Raw genomic sequence first — 18,693 nt, forward strand, 5'->3', positions numbered from 1 at the left:
CTGCAAGCTGTAAAGACATCATTGTATATTTGACCTATACCCGTGTAACCAAAGAGAGAGAGGTGAAACGAGACTTAGTTTAACAATATTGTGGGGTTGATTCATATAATATATTTTGAAATGCAAAACTTGTATATCTAAAGAACTACACAAAAATTCAGAACTTTGTAAATTTCTCTGGATGTGATATTGGATGGAGATAGTTCGGAAGCTATCAAGTCCTAGTTGAGGCTTAGCATCATCGGATAAGTTGTCCCAAGAACCCATCACATGTACACTCGGCCCTGATTTGTATTTCAATATATCTACATGGCATGGGTGTCCCAACACAAACTGACCAAAATTCAAAAAAGATTAGCTTAGAATCGTGCAGGTTTTGATACTGAAGCAAAATCCCAAGATTTTGGTTATATTGTTTTGTGTAAAGCATGATGGGCTCCATCAGCGAGTCTTCAAGAAGCTCAAGATATCATTTACAGCTCTGTATTTAACAAATCAAGAAGATGCAGATGTATAAATACATTAGTCAGATATCAAGCGGTTAGCTTCTATATGGAAACACGGATTTCGCATTACAGATTTCATACTACCGAAATGAAATGAACAAGGACTTGATATAACTGAAACAGAGCTCAACCAAGTTATTGATTTTTTATTTTTTCTAACTTATTTCTCAATTTTTCAGTTGCTTCCTTCACTTTCTTGTCATTCTTTTTTCTCACCAAAAGCTATGGCAACTAAAAACACCATTCTTGGTGATCTTTCACTAACTCAGTCACCATATGAGATGAATATTGATATACAAGTCAATATTATCAGGAAGGATCACCATTCTGGTTATTATATTTCATCCTTATTATCTGCAAAATTCTTGTTCACAAAACGTGAAGGAACGAGTAACATATTCGTTTGTGGGATCCAGGCCAGAATTTGATAATTCATCACTACACTTCAGGGCGGATGCAAAATCACCCATACCCTGATAACAGCTATTCAGTAACTTGTATAAGAATGCATTTGGCAGCATGCCCAACTTTAGCATATCTGCTTGCAGCATCATAACATCAAATACGTGTTTGGATACAGAATGCCCCTTTATAATAACAGCATAATCAGAGATTTCTGGTCGTAATCCACTTCTTCGCAGATGAGAAAAAAACTTGCTGGCCTTAAAAATCCGACCATCTGTGCACAAACCATTGATCAAGGCAGAATACATGACATTATATGGGGAACTATGGCGTATATTATCGTTGCCAAACTGGCCTACTTCTTCAGCGAATCCAGCTGTAGATTGTTCCAAGAAAATCTTGATTGCATCATTGATCCTACCATGTTTGCACATCCCGTCAATCAAACAACTAACTGTAAAGACATTGGAAGCAATTCCAGACTCTATCATTTCTTTGTGCAGTCTAAGAGCTGCATCTTTGTTACCAACTTTGAAGTGCCCATCAATCAAACTAGTGTATGCAACCACATCGGGCTTGTAACCTTTGATTGCCATTTCTGAATAAAGTCCCATGGCGGCATCCATCTTTCCTACTTTGCAGTATCCATCTATTAGTGTACAGAAAGTAACTATATCCAGCTGCAAATTATTCGCCACCATGTGAGAACAAATCTCCAGAGCTTTCTCCATGTTTCCGTTCTTACAATATCCATCAATTAATGTATTATACACCACAGAATTTGCGATTAGTCCTGCATTTTTCATCTTCCAAAACACATGCTCTGCATCTTGAACTTTACCAATTCCACAGTAGCCCTTCATAAGTATACCCCACGTAAAAACATCCGGAGAAATACCGAATTTCTCCATCTCCAGATACATGTCCTCAGCAGAAGATAGATCACCAGCGTTACAGAATCCATCCATTATACAGTTATATATATACACATTAGGAACAACGTTTAGTTTCACCATATGCACAAAATAGCTAATAAAAGCCACAAGTTCTCCCATTTTGGCAAATAAATCGATTATGATGCAGTAGGTGACAAAATTCGGCAGAACTTTATAATCTAGCATCTCGTGATATAGTTTAAGGACTTTCTGAACATTTACCATCTTAGCATATCCATCCATTATAGTATTGTAGGTGTACACATTAGGATCAACATCAACCTCTCGCATCCTCCGAAAAAAGCTTTCTGCTTCAGAAATCTTATTCTCCAAAGATAGGCAGTGTATAAGTGTAGTGTAATTCACAACCGTTGGCTTCAACCCTTTTTGGATCATCTCATCGAACAACTCTTTGGCTTTCGCAACATCCCCTCGATCACGAGAAGCATCGATTAGTATACCATAAGTCACCTCACTCGGGGATGCACCTTTCAGAACCATGTCTCCATAGACATACCACATGAACTCTACCCGGCCCGTTTTCAGAATCCCGTTCAAAAGTGCATTACAAACTTGAACAGCAGGCAGCTTGCCCAACCTGCGGTACACCCAATACCCTTCATCAACAAAACCCTTTTCGCATAAAGCAACGATCAACACTCCAAACACATTAAAATTGTTCTCCGAAATCCGACTCTTATCAAGTGCATTGAAAATTGAAGAACACACTTTATGAGGCTTCCGGTTTGTTCTTAAAATCTCAATGAGGTCTTTTATCAAACATCTGGCCTTCACATACAATTTCGCGTCGGTCAAGAAATGGATAATGGCGGAGTGGAGTTTCAGAGTCCTCGCTGGATTGATGGTTCTGGAGGCCGCGTCAAAGAGTTCGAGGGCTTGTTTTGGGGTCCTGGAATTGAGTATTGACGTGGCTAAATTTGATAGGTAAGGTGATGACGGCGGCGAAGGATACGCCAGTGCGGCGGCAGATGATACGAACGCCGGAAAGGAGATTCGCCGGAAAATGGGTTTAATTTTTGGCGGGCAAAGATTCAACATTTCCTCAAGTGATTGCAGAATCTATCGATCCCATCAACGCTATGGAATTCAAACTCCAAAGCAACGAGCCGTCTAATAACATATTTTAATTTTTATAAAAAAAATTAATCATAAATATGAAATTATATCAAAATCTTGTATTCTGAATCCTTTTAATTATTATTTTTTCATGTTCATGATTTATTTTGTTTGGAATTTTTGTCCATTTATTGTATGTTTAAGCGGGTTATGAGTTATTATTCATAATTTTTACATGTTTAATTAATAGTAACCACACATTACGTGTGTCATGAATATATTGAGCTAATTTATTAAACATTCATGATATTACAACAGCATGACACCGAAATATTTTGTACGTGAATCATGAAAGACAACGGATTCCGAAACTTAAATAAATCTCCCAAACTCAATTTGTTACCATACATGATATAGGTTTTTATTATAAAAAATATTATTTTTTTGAAGTCGCAATATCATCTCATGTGAAATAATGATAAACTTCAACGTAAAAGAAGTAAACAAATAGTCAAATGATTTTTCGAAAATATAATATTATGATCGAACTAAAATTTATTGAATATAAAAACATCAAATTTGTCTCCTAAATTCAACTAACAAATTGAACAAAAAACAATTAAAATTGTATTTATCTTTAGACATTATATGCATAAGTTAAACCCTCTCTGTTCTAGCATATTAATAAAATATTCATTTTATCGAATCATACCCAAGTATAACATAAATGTACAAAAGAAATAGAGGAATCTATTAAAGCGTGCTATAAAAAAATGACATGATATAACAAAATGTAAATTATTACAATGATTTCGCTAAATACATGGAAAATAAAGTAAAAATTGACAGACTCTTTTTATTTGCAAAATATATTTCAGCATATTATAAGTAGATTATTTGACAAGATGAACAATACAATTTCTTCGTTTATAAGTAAATGGAATTTTTGTCCATTTATTGCATGTTTCAGCAGGTTATTATTTATTATTCATAATTTTGACATGTTTAATTAATATTTTTTCACTATGTAAAAAACAATTTTTTTCGCCTATAAGTATTTTGAATTTATATTAACTCGCAGACTCTATAAATAACATATTTTTGTTGAATAAAAATGGAAATTAATCACTCTTTCAAGAGTAGGTATCTTGTGAGACGATCTCACAAATTTTTGTCTGTGAGACGGATCAACACTGCCGATATTCACAATAAAAAGTAATATATTTAGCATAAAAAGTAATACTTTTCATGGATGACCCAAATAAGATATATGTCTCACAAAATACGACCCGTGAGACCGTCTCACATAATTTTTTACCATATTTCAAATAATATTATTTCACGTTAACTTTTGAATTTCTTTAATAAATTATACTTTCAAATAATATATAGCTGATTTCGAAGCAAATGCGATGCATCACTTTAATATTTTATTTTACAATTAATTTTTCTTACCAATCACATTAAAAGTGAACAATTAATAAAGAATCCTTCAAAAGGTTGTCTCATTGTGGTTAGACTTGTCAAATTGGATTAGGTCCCGTCGGGCCGGCCCGTCCCGCTATAAAAATTGAACGAGTTGGGTTGATAAAATAGCAGCCCGTTTGAAGGCGGACCAAATGGACTGAGCCCGTTTGAGTTGCGGGCCAAGACGGGTCGAGCCCAAACGGGGCCGGCTGGCCCGCCAAATTAGGAAATTTTTTTTATATTTTTAAGTTTTATATAAACATTGGAATAAGTTTCATGCGACTCCATGTCTTTGAACAAATATATGATAATTTACTCTTAGAACAAATTTATTGATAATTTATTCTTACAACAAATATACATAAAAAAAATAAAAAAAGAGAAAATTTACAGATATACATAAAGAAAACAAAAAAGAAGAAATTCATGTAAATTTTATTCATGAATCTTAAAATAATTTTTAAGCATAGCAGTTGTTTGTGAACTCAAGAGTGGTTTCGTTTGAAGTTCGACGAGTTGCAGTGAAATTTTGTGGACTGACGGAGGTTTGCTAATTATGTGTATTGTTGAAGACATAATATTTTTTAAAATTTACAACCGTCTCTTTCCTTGACTTTATGTTCTCTTCCATGTCTCAATATTCATGTTTGCTTTAAACACTTTACTTTTTATAGATTATATTGTATGTTTTCTTAATTTCTTATTTCAATGTTTTTAATTATTTTATGAAACTATTTGACTGAAATATGTTTAGCATTTTTTTCTTAAAAAATTAAGCGGGTTGGACCGCCTAATCCGTTGCCCAAGGTGGGTTGGGCTGGGTTGACTATTTAGAGGTCCGCCAAAATGACGAGCTGACCCGCCCAGCCCCGCCTAATGGCGGGTTGCGGCGGGTGGCGGGCTGGTCTGCTCCGCCAACCCATTTTGACATGTCTAATTGTGGTGAAACAAAAGTTTCAAGTGATTTATTTTCACCCTACGCCTTTTCAAGATTATTGAAATAAAATTTGGGTAAGCTCTTAGTTAATGAAAATTTCCACAATCTATGAAATGAAGTTTTCTAGAAGTAATCCATAAGTCATAATAAAAAAAAGGTAAAAAGAAAGAAAAAAAGAAAGCTAATTCAAGATTTCCCGCGAACAGACGAGCTTGAAATTTCGCGAAAAACTGAGCCCATATATTAGCTAAATTATAAGTTTAAATTTTGAAAATTGTGATTATTGTCGCGGTTGCCCTCTAATCATGTGATGTTTCTCATCCAAGGTTAATAAGATGTTATCCTTGGAGCAATGGTTTAAGGATGTATATATTGATTCACATTCATCTTTATATATACGCCCACGTAAAAGATCATAGACCTCACATGTGAGAATAAATGTTCCATACATTGACGGTAGATTGAACTCAACCTTCCAGAACAGTGAGACAGCCATTTTAATTGCTTGGAGCTTTTGTATTCATTAGCAGAATTAATTATCCACTCATCAAACAAAAAAAGTGGAAGATTTTATAATTAATTACCACCCTCCAACATTCATTTAAAATACAATAAAAAAGAATTAAATTGTCAGTATCTGATTACTTGACTAAGAAATCAAATTTACTATTGATGTATATATATATTTGAAGAAACTCATCTGAATTTCCAATTCAATCAGTACAATAATACTCTAAGATTTAAACTTGTTCATTTCTGTTAATAACCATGAGTACCTCCAACGCTGAAGCTGCCAAACAGGTATATAAAAGTTATTTTTTTTATGGAATTTTCATTTTATATATGATGAATAGGATTTTGTTTTGAAGAAGAGACAGGAAATTTCGAAACTTTTCCTTTTGTTATTGAATTCTTGATTCAATATCTAGAAAAAAATCCATTCGGGGACGTTAAAAAGATATTATGCACTAATCGAAAAATATATATATATTTTTTACAGAAACGTATTGATAAAGCGAATCGCTACCGTAACGTATTAAGTTACTCAAACAAATCATTGGATCCCTTAATTAATTTTTCATTCCTGACATTTTCTAAATTATTATCATGGTTGTTTTCGTAATACTCGTGTCAGAATCAAGTTTTTCAACACTTTTTGCGATGACAACTAACTATATGTTAAAAAGACAATAAATCTTCTATGCTTGTAATAACTCTCATGTTCGTCTAGAAATTCACGCATTTTTTTAACCATACTTCTTGAAATTCCTCAACATATATGATTTTGAAATAATTTCCAATGCACATTTTGGATTGCAATTATATTTATTTTATCATAGTACTTTTATAATTATATTGTGAATAAATAAATCTAACGACGAAAAATAAATTATGAGAAATGTTGATTTGTTGAATTTTTAGAATTTAAATCAACGTTGATTATTTCTTTTTATAGGTTGAGAAAGCCATTGAACATAATAACAACGTTCCACAATGGCTCTACGGCTTTCTATCAAAGACATTCTTCGATAAATGTCGATACCATGAAACTCGAAGGAACGACTTGAACAGGTTTTGCATCACTTGCGACGCCACCATTTGCAAGTCTTGCGTAAAATCCGACCACCACGAAAAGCACGACTTGCTCACGATCTACCGGCATGTCTACAAGGACGTCGTCCTGCTCGATCAAATGAACAATTATATCAATTGTACAAGAATTCAGGTACTTACCTCAAATCATCAGTGCTGGCGCGCGCGCGCGCGCACACACACACACACATATATATACATATATAATATATATATAACATCCCAGATACGATGACTATTACAACCATATCAAGGCGAGTTTTTCCAGCGTGTTTATGTCATCATTCACACGCATCCTAGAAAACTTCTTATTGGTTCCACGGACGGTAACTTGAAATAATAATATGAAAATAAAGTATAAAACTGGACACCGAGATTTACGTGAAAAACTTCTAAAAATTATGAAGGTAAAAAATATGGATAGAATGAAAATAATTGCACTATAATATTTTATGGTGTACAACCACTCACTGTGTTTCAAAATAAAATGCACACTATCTTTATACAGGAAAACAAATGTTTCACAAATATTATAGAACAAAGCATTTAAATGCTATAAGATGGAGAGAGAACTCGATGAAGAGATGATTTCAGAACGAGGAAAGGAAGATCTATTTATAGAGCTCTTCGTTAGTGTGAAAACGCATCTTCCCAAATGTTTCCTTTGTCAACTTTGATACACAAAGCTACCTAATCATTGCGCTCAATAATGATGGCATCCAACCTGTGGGGACCCGGACGCTAATCATATTCTTAGTCATCATTGGGACAATTTAATCAATTATAATAAACAGGGTCTAATTTTTTTTTCTTTTTTTAAAATACAGTATTAAATGCGGAACGTAATGGAATACATTCTAGTATACATGTCAGTATTAAAGTACAAGTCTTGTACTATATACAATCATTCAAACTAAGGTTTAACAACTAAATATCAAGTGTCCAAACCCTATCTCTAATCAAGTCCGTAGTCTCCACTCTAATCATGATCTCTCTTTATCTCCTCGACCCCGATCATGTCCCACCTGTTGTCATGCACACATACAACACGATCCGGTGAGAATATAATCCCAGTATAAATCAACGGACATGCAATCATATAATCAATATAAAGCATGAAGCATGTATCAGATATATATCAAAATCTGAAACATAATTAATGTCAAACTATCAATCATACTCGTGACTCCACGACTCAGACTAGACTCAATCCTAGTCTAGGGATCCCGATTTTCAGACGTTGGTATTCCTATATCGACCAACAGTAATAGAAGAAACTCCGATTCTATCCACGTCGATATAACCAAACATCCGGTGTCTTGACCTATCCGTCACAGACTGTGGTACTATCGCCAATACACTATCTTGTGACATCGTGCAATGTGCCCGTGGCGATCCCACCACTATCAGGCACTTCTGTCACAAGATCACTCGTCTAATACTCATCTAATACATGCTCCTATAAATCAATAGAACATCATATAAAATCAAATCAATGCATATAACAACAATAAGTATGTGATTTAGGAAAACTCAAGTATATCCTACTTGAGTCGATCTCCCAATACCACATTGACTTATACCTTTCGTTCGTAGTCGCGGTCTGAACAAATATCAGTTCTGAACTCAAGACTGTCTCTGTAAATCTGAAATGACATATCGAGAATACTAATATCAATATTCAATTCTCAATTTAATACTGAATCTGATTAATCTGAATTTAATTCAATTCAACAGCATAATGGCACAATCTCGATATTCCCGTCAATACCAAATCAACAGATATCAATTACAAATCATAACCCATATCTGGTACAGTCCATAATCAATCCATAATCCAAATCTGTCCCATTTCCAATCAATATAATCAGAAATTCATAACAATTCCATAATCAGTCTTTTCTTCGATCTAACTTCGATTCTACGATGTCTAGCATGTCAAGAACACCATATATGAACCATATCAAATTCCTACGACATCATATTTTCAAATGATACCAGTACTCAGTAAAACTTACGTCCAGTAGTAGCTGTCGATACAAGGATCACAGAACTATGTCCGGATTAAAAATCTGATAAACGGATCTTCCAAAATCACAATGTTGAGATCACCCGAGGCTTGAGGGAAATTTTCTGAAGAAATATCGATTCTTGCTGCTTGTTCTCGAAGGGAATGAAGTAATAAACATTATATATATCAATTGCATGTGTGACAAGTGTCACTCAAGTCATAATTGCACTTTAGCCCCTGAACTCTTCCCTATTTGCAATTTGGATCCTCAAAACTCTTTTTAATTCCATTTCAATCCCAATTAATTAAAAAAATCGTGGAATTTAATTCGTTATTCCAAGATTCGTAAATTAAATAATCTCGGATTAAAATGATATAATCTCGGGTCTTACACAACCAATGCATTTAATGTATTTTCTGTGTTGTCATCATTTCTTTGCCGACACTTTCCAGTCATGTCTTTGCCCACACTTTCCAGAATTGACTTAATTCAAGTACGCTTAAATATGAAGTTTTTATGTGATGAGCTCCCGAAAAAAGTGACTCTGGTCAATTTTAGGATGAGTGACCTTCTGGAAAGTTTCCTAGGGTGCGTATGAGCGAGGACTGCTTGAAAACAACTTATTTCAAAAGTTTAAAATTATAATTTTCGTTAATATTATATAGTTAATTTTTTTATATTTCTTGTAATTTGTAGCCATATAAATGCAACAAGAAATGGGTGGTATCTTTGACTCCACTCCCACATAATGGGTCTGGTTCACTTATTGGAAGGGATGGAGCTTGCAGTGTTTGCCGGAGAAAGTTGACTGAGCCCGGACGCTTTCGTTTCTGTTCTATAACTTGCAAGGTATCTATTTTTTTTGTAGTAATAATAATAATATGATAGTGATCAAATTCTTTAATTTTAGACCTATCTGATCAACTGGAAGCATATAATGCTAGAGGGGACGTTACTATTTCGCGTCGTGGGTTTGGAGCGGAAACGCCTTCCCGGAGAGTGGTGGCGGTGGATTCAGTTGCAGCGGCGGCAAGGGAACCCCATAATGGAAGTTACCGGAAGCGGAGCCGGAAAGGAGTGCCTCATAGGTCCCTTTTTTGTTGATATAGCTAAACTCTGTCATACTTATGTTGCTTTATCATAACTATTATGACTTACTTTTATCTCTTCTGAGAAGATTATATAATCTAATGGTATTTATGGAGTTTCTTGAATTGTGTTTTGATGTTTGGATAATTTATCTTTGCAACTTTTAAAATTTTGCACTGATATTGAAATTCATTATATTTTGAATCCGATCCACTTGACATATCATAAAAATTTATGTTCTTTAATGTCGTTTTTATTTAGCGATTTGGATTATGTCGTTAAAAGATGTAAAAATGTGATATAATACTAAAATTAGCGACGGAATATCACTAATAGCGTCGTTATAAAAAATGATTCATAAAAATGACGCAGAATATATATAATAGTCACTAATTTCAAAAAATAAACACAAATGTCGTTGCGTGAAATGAAAATATTTGATTGATGGAATTATTACAATCCATTGTTATGTTTGTATGTCCGCCCACGCGTGTGAAATATAGTATCACTGATTTTTCATTTTGTCATATAGATTCGGATGAATTCACTATATTGGGTCCGATCTTATGGTTCCTGACTCACATGATATCGAATAAAACTGAAAGCAAAAAAACTCATGTAAGATCGTCTTTCGGATCAATTTTGTAAAACGGATTTTGAATCCGACCCGAATCACATTTTCATTTTAAAAATATTACTTTTTTATTTAATTATGAACGTGATTGACCCGTCTCATGGAAATAAATCTATAAGATTATCTCACAATAGACCTACTCCACTTAAAATCAGGTGGTTTTTTCTAATATCGACTTCAGTTTATTTATCTGTATCTTTTTATTAATATTCAAAAAAAATTTATAGAAAACATAATGTGTAAACTTATTAATATTCACGTTTTATACACAACGTTCGCCGATCTATAATATATATATAATCGAAGATGTGGTTGGTGGTGTGATGGGAACGAAGACATAAGAGTTCCAAAACCACAGGCGCATCCAAGGAGTCAAGCTCATATATTTTTCTACTCAAATCTGACAAAGTGACCAATAGTTATTGCTATCTAAAATTTAATATCTCTAGCTTTTAAGATAAAGAAAAATATATGTAAATATTAATGCTCTAAATAAATGATTAGAAAGCTTCTCTAAAATTTATTCCCATTTCTTAAAATTATATATAATGTCAAGCAAACTACTCAGAAAATTTATTTTAAAGACTATGCGTAAATATGCTGAAATTTTCACTTGTTAAGTAAATCTTATTTTGGCGTTTGATTTTTTATTTTTATTAAGGAACTCTTATTTAAAATATGTAATTTTATTTTTATATACTGGCAACTTAGTTTTTTTTTAAAGAAACACCGTCGGAAGCGGGGGAATTAGGCGAACCCTTACCAGTATATACAACAAAAGAGCAGTACAAAGAAAACCTAATGGAAGGAGTACTAGGCCAAGACCTAAAAGGACTATACAATAATAACATAACGAACAACATAATACAACGAGACAACCCGAAATACAGCAGAACAAAAAACCAACAAACCAGCGGGTACCCCAGAATACATCAAACAAACTAAAACAAAAGGGTGGGCAAGGAGAACTCTACAGTGAACGCCAACCACCTAACGCCCATAAAAAGGCGGAAAAACAATATCAACCAGGATCAAGAGGACGCCCATAGGACAAATTCGAAAGAATCGCCTTAAGTCGGTAATATCTTCTCTACTGAGAGCGCTTACATCCAAGGAGAGGTAATGATAAACAAGCAGTGGTAGAAGAAGCCACCACACCCTCCTCACGGTCCACACTCTCCGAAGCAGACACAAATGAAGGCAATGTAATAGAAACAGGAGTGTCCACCACAAAATCCTGAACAGGGAGGAGCAAGCTCAACCACTGGAACTGGAACAACTACAGGTGCAGTAACAACTGCAACAGAAGTAGACGCCACCTCAACCATATCCGTGGCCTGAGACGAGGTAATCGGATCCAAATCTTCGGAAGCCAGACAAATCACCACAACATCTGTTCCACCGCAAGCTTACCAAGAATAGTCTTAAACCTTTGAGACCGGAGTTTCACAACACCCAAAGACTCACCAGGACCAAATTCAGTAGGAAGTTCCTGCAAGATCTCATAATAATTCTTCGTAGTAATAGGCCTAGTCAGATCTTTCCTCAAAACAGGCCGACGTCAGGACGCTTCGGAGCCTACTCTGGATGCTCAGAATCAAGACCACTAGACGAGGCCAGAGTGAAAGTAACACCCTGTGACGAAGTGATAGGTGCCTGAAGAGGAGAATCAGGAACAACACCCTTACCATGAGGCCGGGGGCTCCTGATCAGAGGACGGAGGAGCATGAGCAGCCTGACGCTGAGGCCCACACCGCCTCGGCCTAGAAGACTTTACATTTCTAGAGCAAAAATCAAGCGAATGTCCCAAAAACTTGCAGTGAGAGCAAAAATGGGGAACTTTCTCATAGATAAACTCAACAATCTGACTATGATCACCCCACCCTACCCAAATGATGCGAACACGGGTGGTCAAGCTCCAAGGAAAGCATGGGATCCTTTAGAGTTGCCGGAGGGACCAATCACGAGAGGACGACTAAAGAAATTTAAAGAGGCACTACAAGGAGTGATGATCAAGGAAGAAGGGCTCGTGATGCATGGGAGTACGTTTGGGGGCCAAAGGAACGTTATTCAAGCATCGTTTTGAACGACCGAGGCTACACGGACCTGACACGGGGTCCGTGTCCATTACACTCGAGCATGAGAAAATCCAGTGCCTACACGGACCTGTACACGGGGTCCGTGTCCATTAGTTTCTAGACGTGAAAATTACCGCGACTACACGGACCCCCTTCCCGACCTCTACACGGGGTCCGTATCCTTTACGATTTGACGAGAATTTTTTCCTTCTTTAGAGTTTTAATTTGTTCGGTAACTAGTTATTGATATCCTTTTGATATGTAAAGATATTAGGGACGAAAATTCAGATACAATTCAGATTTTATTAATTAGGATACATTGTTCTTGAGTTTTTCTCTCAAACAATTAAAGCTTTTTCTTTGTTAAAAATCAAACTTATCAAAGTTCATACTTTGTGGCGTTTGTCGATCTTTCTTACGCGGATTGTCAAAGACGAGTTCTTTGAAGGTTCGATTGAGTTTTGGCTGTCTATTTTTGTGATTATTTGTTGCTAAACTTTTCATTGTTTAGAGGTGAAAATCACGTCATACTTGCTTTCAAAAGATCGGGCCAACAACAACGAATTCCTTAAACGTTATTGAATTGAGGGCACGATTCATATTTAATCGTGTTTGCTTTTCTTCGTACGAGGATTCATATCATTTGGTATCAGAGCTTTGGTTCATTGAATTCAAGTAAGTTTATCGTTTTATTATCTCGTTCTATTGTCAGATCTGTTATCCTTTCGTTCCTTTTCAGATCTATCCTTTTAGTATATCGTTTTTCGTCAGTTTCTGAAAAATTAGGTGATTATTTTTGTTGGGATTTTCGAGTAAGTACTCCGCAAAAAAAAAAAGTGCAAACAAAAAAAAATCCGAAAAAGTCAACATTATTCCTTTTGGTTCTTTGTTCTATTTCCTATAGAGAGTCATATTCAATATATGTAAATATTAATGCTCTAAATAAATTATTAGAAAGCTTCTCTAAAATTTATTCCCATTTCTTAAAATTATATATAATGTCAAGCAAACTACTCAGAAAATTTATTTTAAAGACTATGCGTAAATATGCTGAAATTTTCACTTGTTAAGTAAATCTTATTTTGGCGTTTGATTTTTTATTTTTATTAAGGAACTCTTATTTGAAATATGTAATTTTATTTTTATATACTTGCAACTTAGTTTTTTTTTTAAAGAAACACCGCCGGAAGCGGGGGAATTAGGCGAACCCTTACCAGTATATACAACAAAAGAGCAGTACAAAGAAAACCTAATGTGAGGAGGACTAGGCCAAGACCTAAAAGGCTATACAATAATAACATAATAACGAACAACATAATACAACGATACAACCCAAAATACAGCACAACAAAAAACCAACAAACCAGCGGGTACCCCGGAATACATCAAACAAACTAAAACAAAAGGGTGGGCAAGGAGAACTCTACAGTGAACGCCCACCACCTAACGCCCATAAAAAGGCGGAAAAACAATATCAACCAGGATCAGGAGGACGCCCATAGGGCAAATTCGACAGAATTGCCTTAAGTCGGTAATATATTCTCTGCTGAGAGCACGTACATCCAGGGAGAGATAATGATAAACAAGTAGTGGTAGAAGAAGCCACCACACCCTCCTCACGGCCCACCCTCTCCAAAGCAGACACAAATGAAGGCAATGTAATAGAAACAGGAGTGTCCACCACAAAATCCTGAAAAGGAGGAGCAAGCTCAACCACTGGAAATGGAACAACTACAGGTGCAGTAACAACTGCAACAGAAGTAGATGCCACCTCAACCATATCTTTGGCCTGACACGAGGTAATCGGATCCAAATCTTCGGAAGACAGACAACTCACCGCAACATTCTGTTCCACCGCAAGCTTACCAAGAATAGTCTTAAACCTTTGAGGGCGGAGTTTCACAACACCCAAAGACTCACCCGGACCAGATTCAGTAGGAAGATCCTGCAAGATCTCATAATAATTCTTCGTAGAAATATGCCTAGTCAGATCTTTCCTCAAAACATGCCGACGTCGAGACGCTTCGGAGCCTGCTCTGGATGCTCAGAATCAAGACCACGGGACGAGGCCAGAGTGAAAGCAACACCCTGTGACGAAGTGCTAGGTGCCTGAAGAGGAGAATCAAGAGCAACACCCTTACCATGAGGTCGGGGGCTGCTGATCAGAGGATGGAGGAGCATGAGCAGCCTGACGCTGAGGCCCACGCCGCCTCGGCCTAGAAGGCTTTACATTTCTAGAACAAAAATCAAGCGAATGTCCCAACAACTTGCAGTGACAGCAGAAATGGAGAACTTTCTCATAGATAACAGCAACAATCTGACTATGATCACCCCACCCTACCCAAATCTTGTCCTGACGAAGGCTGAAGTACATCAATCTCACTACAGACCCTAGCAAAAGAGCCCATGGAACTATTAGCGGTAATCTCATCAACCTTAACTAGATTACCTAAAATCTTGGCGATCCAATACATGCTTTTTTTAACAAGTATTTTCATGGATGATAATGTGACGCCTGGGGCTGAAGAGAGCAAGGGGTGATAGCCGATTCCATGAGGTTGCATAGACAATGAGCGGCTACTGACAAGATTCTAGGCGAAGGAACATGAATGAACTGATCTCACACCGAAATGAGAGGGATTCCAAAATGGGACTGTGTAGTTGATGAGTGCTTAAAAATTTTGATATTTATTACTCATACCAAGAAAGTGTATATTCTTTTTGAGAGCTCATCACATAAGAACTCCTAAGGTAAGCGTGCTTGACTTGAGACAATTCTGATATGGGCGACCCCATGAGAAGTTTCATAGGGTACATGTGAGTGAGGACATAAGCACGCTGGAAAGACTCGTCTTGGTATGTGGTGACAGTCATCGAATTCGGGGCATAACAAATAAAGAGAATGGTGGAACGTGTTTGTCCATCAAGGAAAACTAGACCCGGTCCCACCTTACACCAAAACCCGATAGGTCCATGAAACGTCTACTACTTAAATTACTACTAGATTTTTTTTAAAAAAACTCATTTTCGAAAGTATACGTCTTTAAGCATGCATGCAATAAAAGCTGCAAATTTCATATTTTAAAAATATAAGTATTCAACTATCAGTAAAAACACTACGTTTAAAAATATGACGAATGTCAAACTCTAGACTGTCGAGCAATAATTCAAAATAGAAGCATGCAAAAATCTTAACAACCATCAACATAAAAACGAAAGCGTATAAAAATGCCCAATTCACTCCTATCTCATAAACATGATGTGCGAAAAATACGATCCTCGGGTTCACGTGTACACCTCCAACTCTGCCTACTCAGTCTTCGGCACCTCCAATCTCCTGATCAATATGCTCACCTGCTTCATTCACACCTAGTGAGTCTAAAGACTCAACACACCTGTAAGTGAAAAATACTGTAATCAACATACAATTCATGATCTTTAAAAAACATAAACGTAAACGTAATAAAACATAACATGTCTCAACATATCATCGTATACGTGTTCATTTTCTTTAATTGAATTCAATTCCTTAGTTGTGACTTTTGTATCAGCTCTATTCGATGGATCCATCTACGTATAACCGTGGTACCCGGCGACGGGGACATCAGCGACATTATTACCCATCCACTGAGCTTTGATCTTACAGCTCATTGTATACATATACATATTAGTCACAACCAACTACATTCCTTCAAAACGTGTCATCACTTTCATCACTTATAAAAATCATACATATACGCAATTTTTTCTTAAAATCAAGCATGCAAAGTATTTTTCATAATTTCATAAAATTTCATATACATGATAACATAAATGTTTAAAACATGTCAATTCGTGTTTAGGGCGCTGCCAGGACTGAAACTCAACTCAATTTGAAAATGACCATTTTGCCCATGGAAACCCTAATTGACCATTTTAACCCTGGACTTCAAAATTCGACCCGAATCCTACCAAACTCCTTAAAATACCTTAAAACATAATAATAAGCATTTCATAGACGTAAACTCGAGCCCATTACGAAAATCATACGATTCGTTTTAAAACTTGGACCGGGGTCCCGGTTTTAACCCGAATCAACCCGAAACTTAACCAAATTTTTTTCAACTTAAACCGTGACTCGAACCTATATGAACAGCCCCTAATCCATTCATTTCAGACACCTTAGGACCTACGAACCAAGCCTGAAAGTTGCTGGAAATTTCCAGCTCACCTAACACGAAACCCTAGCTTTACTCTAGCCGTGATTTCTCGACTCTAGCCCAAACCGACAAGGGCCAGCTCTGAGCCAACCCTTCCTAGACCAACCTTGGACCCTCCTGGACCTACATGACCCAAGTTTACAGCCTCATGCATGCTACAAGACGCGAATGCCCGAGAGCCACCTAAGAAGACTCCACCTGCAGCCAACCTACTCTCAACTCGATCGATCGGCTTCGTGGCCAGGTCCAGCAGAGTTCGAGCCATCCTAGGCCACGTCTCAAACCCATCAGGTTTTGGTTCAGGACTTGGATTGGCCCTTGCACTGCCAGCTCAGTCACATCAGTGGATCATCCCTCAATCGAGTGATACACCCAAGGAAAACGTTCGGCCCTCTCAATACCTTGCACACTTAACCGACTCCAGCACTTAGGTCCCTTAATTATTGAAGTTTTCAGACCTCTAGCAACACAAAACGGCAGCCCCCTTGCACATTAATAACAAAAATGTGAGTATGAGTCAAGAAAATGCATATTTCGTGTCAAACATTTGCAAAAACGATACCACAAGATAAATCAAATCATTCTCCATGAAAATACATATAAAATAGCATATAAATGGTGTAAATGATGAGAAAAGAGATACTTGGCATGCCTTAACGTATATGTGCTCAAAAAATTGAAGATACGCGCGTAGGGCTTGCACCGGAGAGGCGGGGAAGAAGCTTTCTTGAAAACCTAGGGAGAAAAGTTGAGGGGCTGCTGTATTTTTTTTCAAAAAGCTGCTGAATGAGAGGGAGGGGGCAGCCGTGGGGTAGGTTTAGGGTTAGGTTTTGATGGGGTAGAGTTTAAGTAGAAAATTAACACACTAATGGACCCTTAATTAAAATTTAAAAGGTTTAAAAGGGTTTTGGACCCATTAAGCACTAAAATAAACCCATTAAGCCTAATAGCACTCTTGAAAAATATTTCATTTTGGTACGTTTTTGAAAATATTGTCTGAACTCTCAAAAAATCTTCTGAATCGTTAAAATTTGCGTACCGGTTCAAAATACGGTCCGACGAGTAAAAAATACTTCACCTAGGTCCATTTTCGAAATTCTCCCTTAAATAAACCATATATTAAATAATTAAAAATAATTATTTGATTAAAAAAATTTCCTGATTATCCTTGTCTTTGTTACTCGTGCGGGCGCGAAATGCAACTTAAAATCCTAATGCATGAAAATTTTAATATAACCATGAAATAACACCAATACTGGAAAGATCCGTCTTGGTACCGTGAGGAAAGTCGTTGAATCTGGGGCGTTACAGTCTAGGTCCGAGTTGGATCCGCAAACCTGATACACGTTAAAAATATTTTTAATTCTAATAAATACACTAAAAAAAATTTCAAAAATTCATCAAAATTTGTAAGTAATTATAAGTTTTGGTGATGTGTCTTAAGTCAACAAAAATCTCGGAAGCTATAAAAATTCGGCGAACAAATGATTTCAATTGTTCATGATTCAACATACCTCTCGCATGTTTTTAGAAAAATTGATTAAGGTCTCTCGAACTTGGAGAAACCGTATTTGCTGAGTGGTCATATAATTTTACTATCTACTGAATTATATTTTCGGCAACTTACAATATTATATTTGTTTATTTAACTGATGAAGACATTTTATCAGTAAATCTGATCATCATTTAATATTTAGTGTATACAAACAAAAACATTATGGCCATTGAATTTCATTATCATAGGCATTTATTGTTGCCAGT

At 36.1% G+C, this 18,693-nt stretch overlaps 1 protein-coding gene and 1 long non-coding RNA gene across 2 annotated transcripts; one reads left to right on the forward strand and one right to left on the reverse strand.

The window, feature by feature from the left end:
• Positions 1 to 812: 812 nt before the first annotated feature.
• On the reverse strand, positions 813 to 2,998 carry LOC142528676 (uncharacterized). The gene has a single exon (XM_075633769.1). The coding sequence runs from the start codon at positions 2,903 to 2,905 to the stop codon at positions 857 to 859; it is 2,049 nt and encodes a 682-aa protein (XP_075489884.1). The 5' UTR covers positions 2,906 to 2,998; the 3' UTR covers positions 813 to 856.
• A 6,645-nt stretch (positions 2,999 to 9,643) lies between these two features.
• On the forward strand, positions 9,644 to 10,155 carry LOC142530015 (uncharacterized). The gene is made up of 2 exons (XR_012816011.1): positions 9,644 to 9,781; positions 9,843 to 10,155. It is a non-coding gene; the product is annotated as an uncharacterized LOC142530015 (long non-coding RNA).
• The last annotated feature ends 8,538 nt before the right edge of the window (positions 10,156 to 18,693 follow it).

The sequence above is a fragment of the Primulina tabacum genome, chromosome 16 (assembly GCF_025594145.1).
Source record: "Primulina tabacum isolate GXHZ01 chromosome 16, ASM2559414v2, whole genome shotgun sequence".
Classification (NCBI taxonomy): domain Eukaryota; kingdom Viridiplantae; phylum Streptophyta; class Magnoliopsida; order Lamiales; family Gesneriaceae; genus Primulina; species Primulina tabacum.

What these genes read in the sequence shown, in the direction of transcription:
- LOC142528676 (XM_075633769.1), bottom strand. Translation starts at nt 2,905, where the DNA reads ATGTTGAATCTTTGCCCGCCAAAAATTAAACCCATTTTCCGGCGAATC.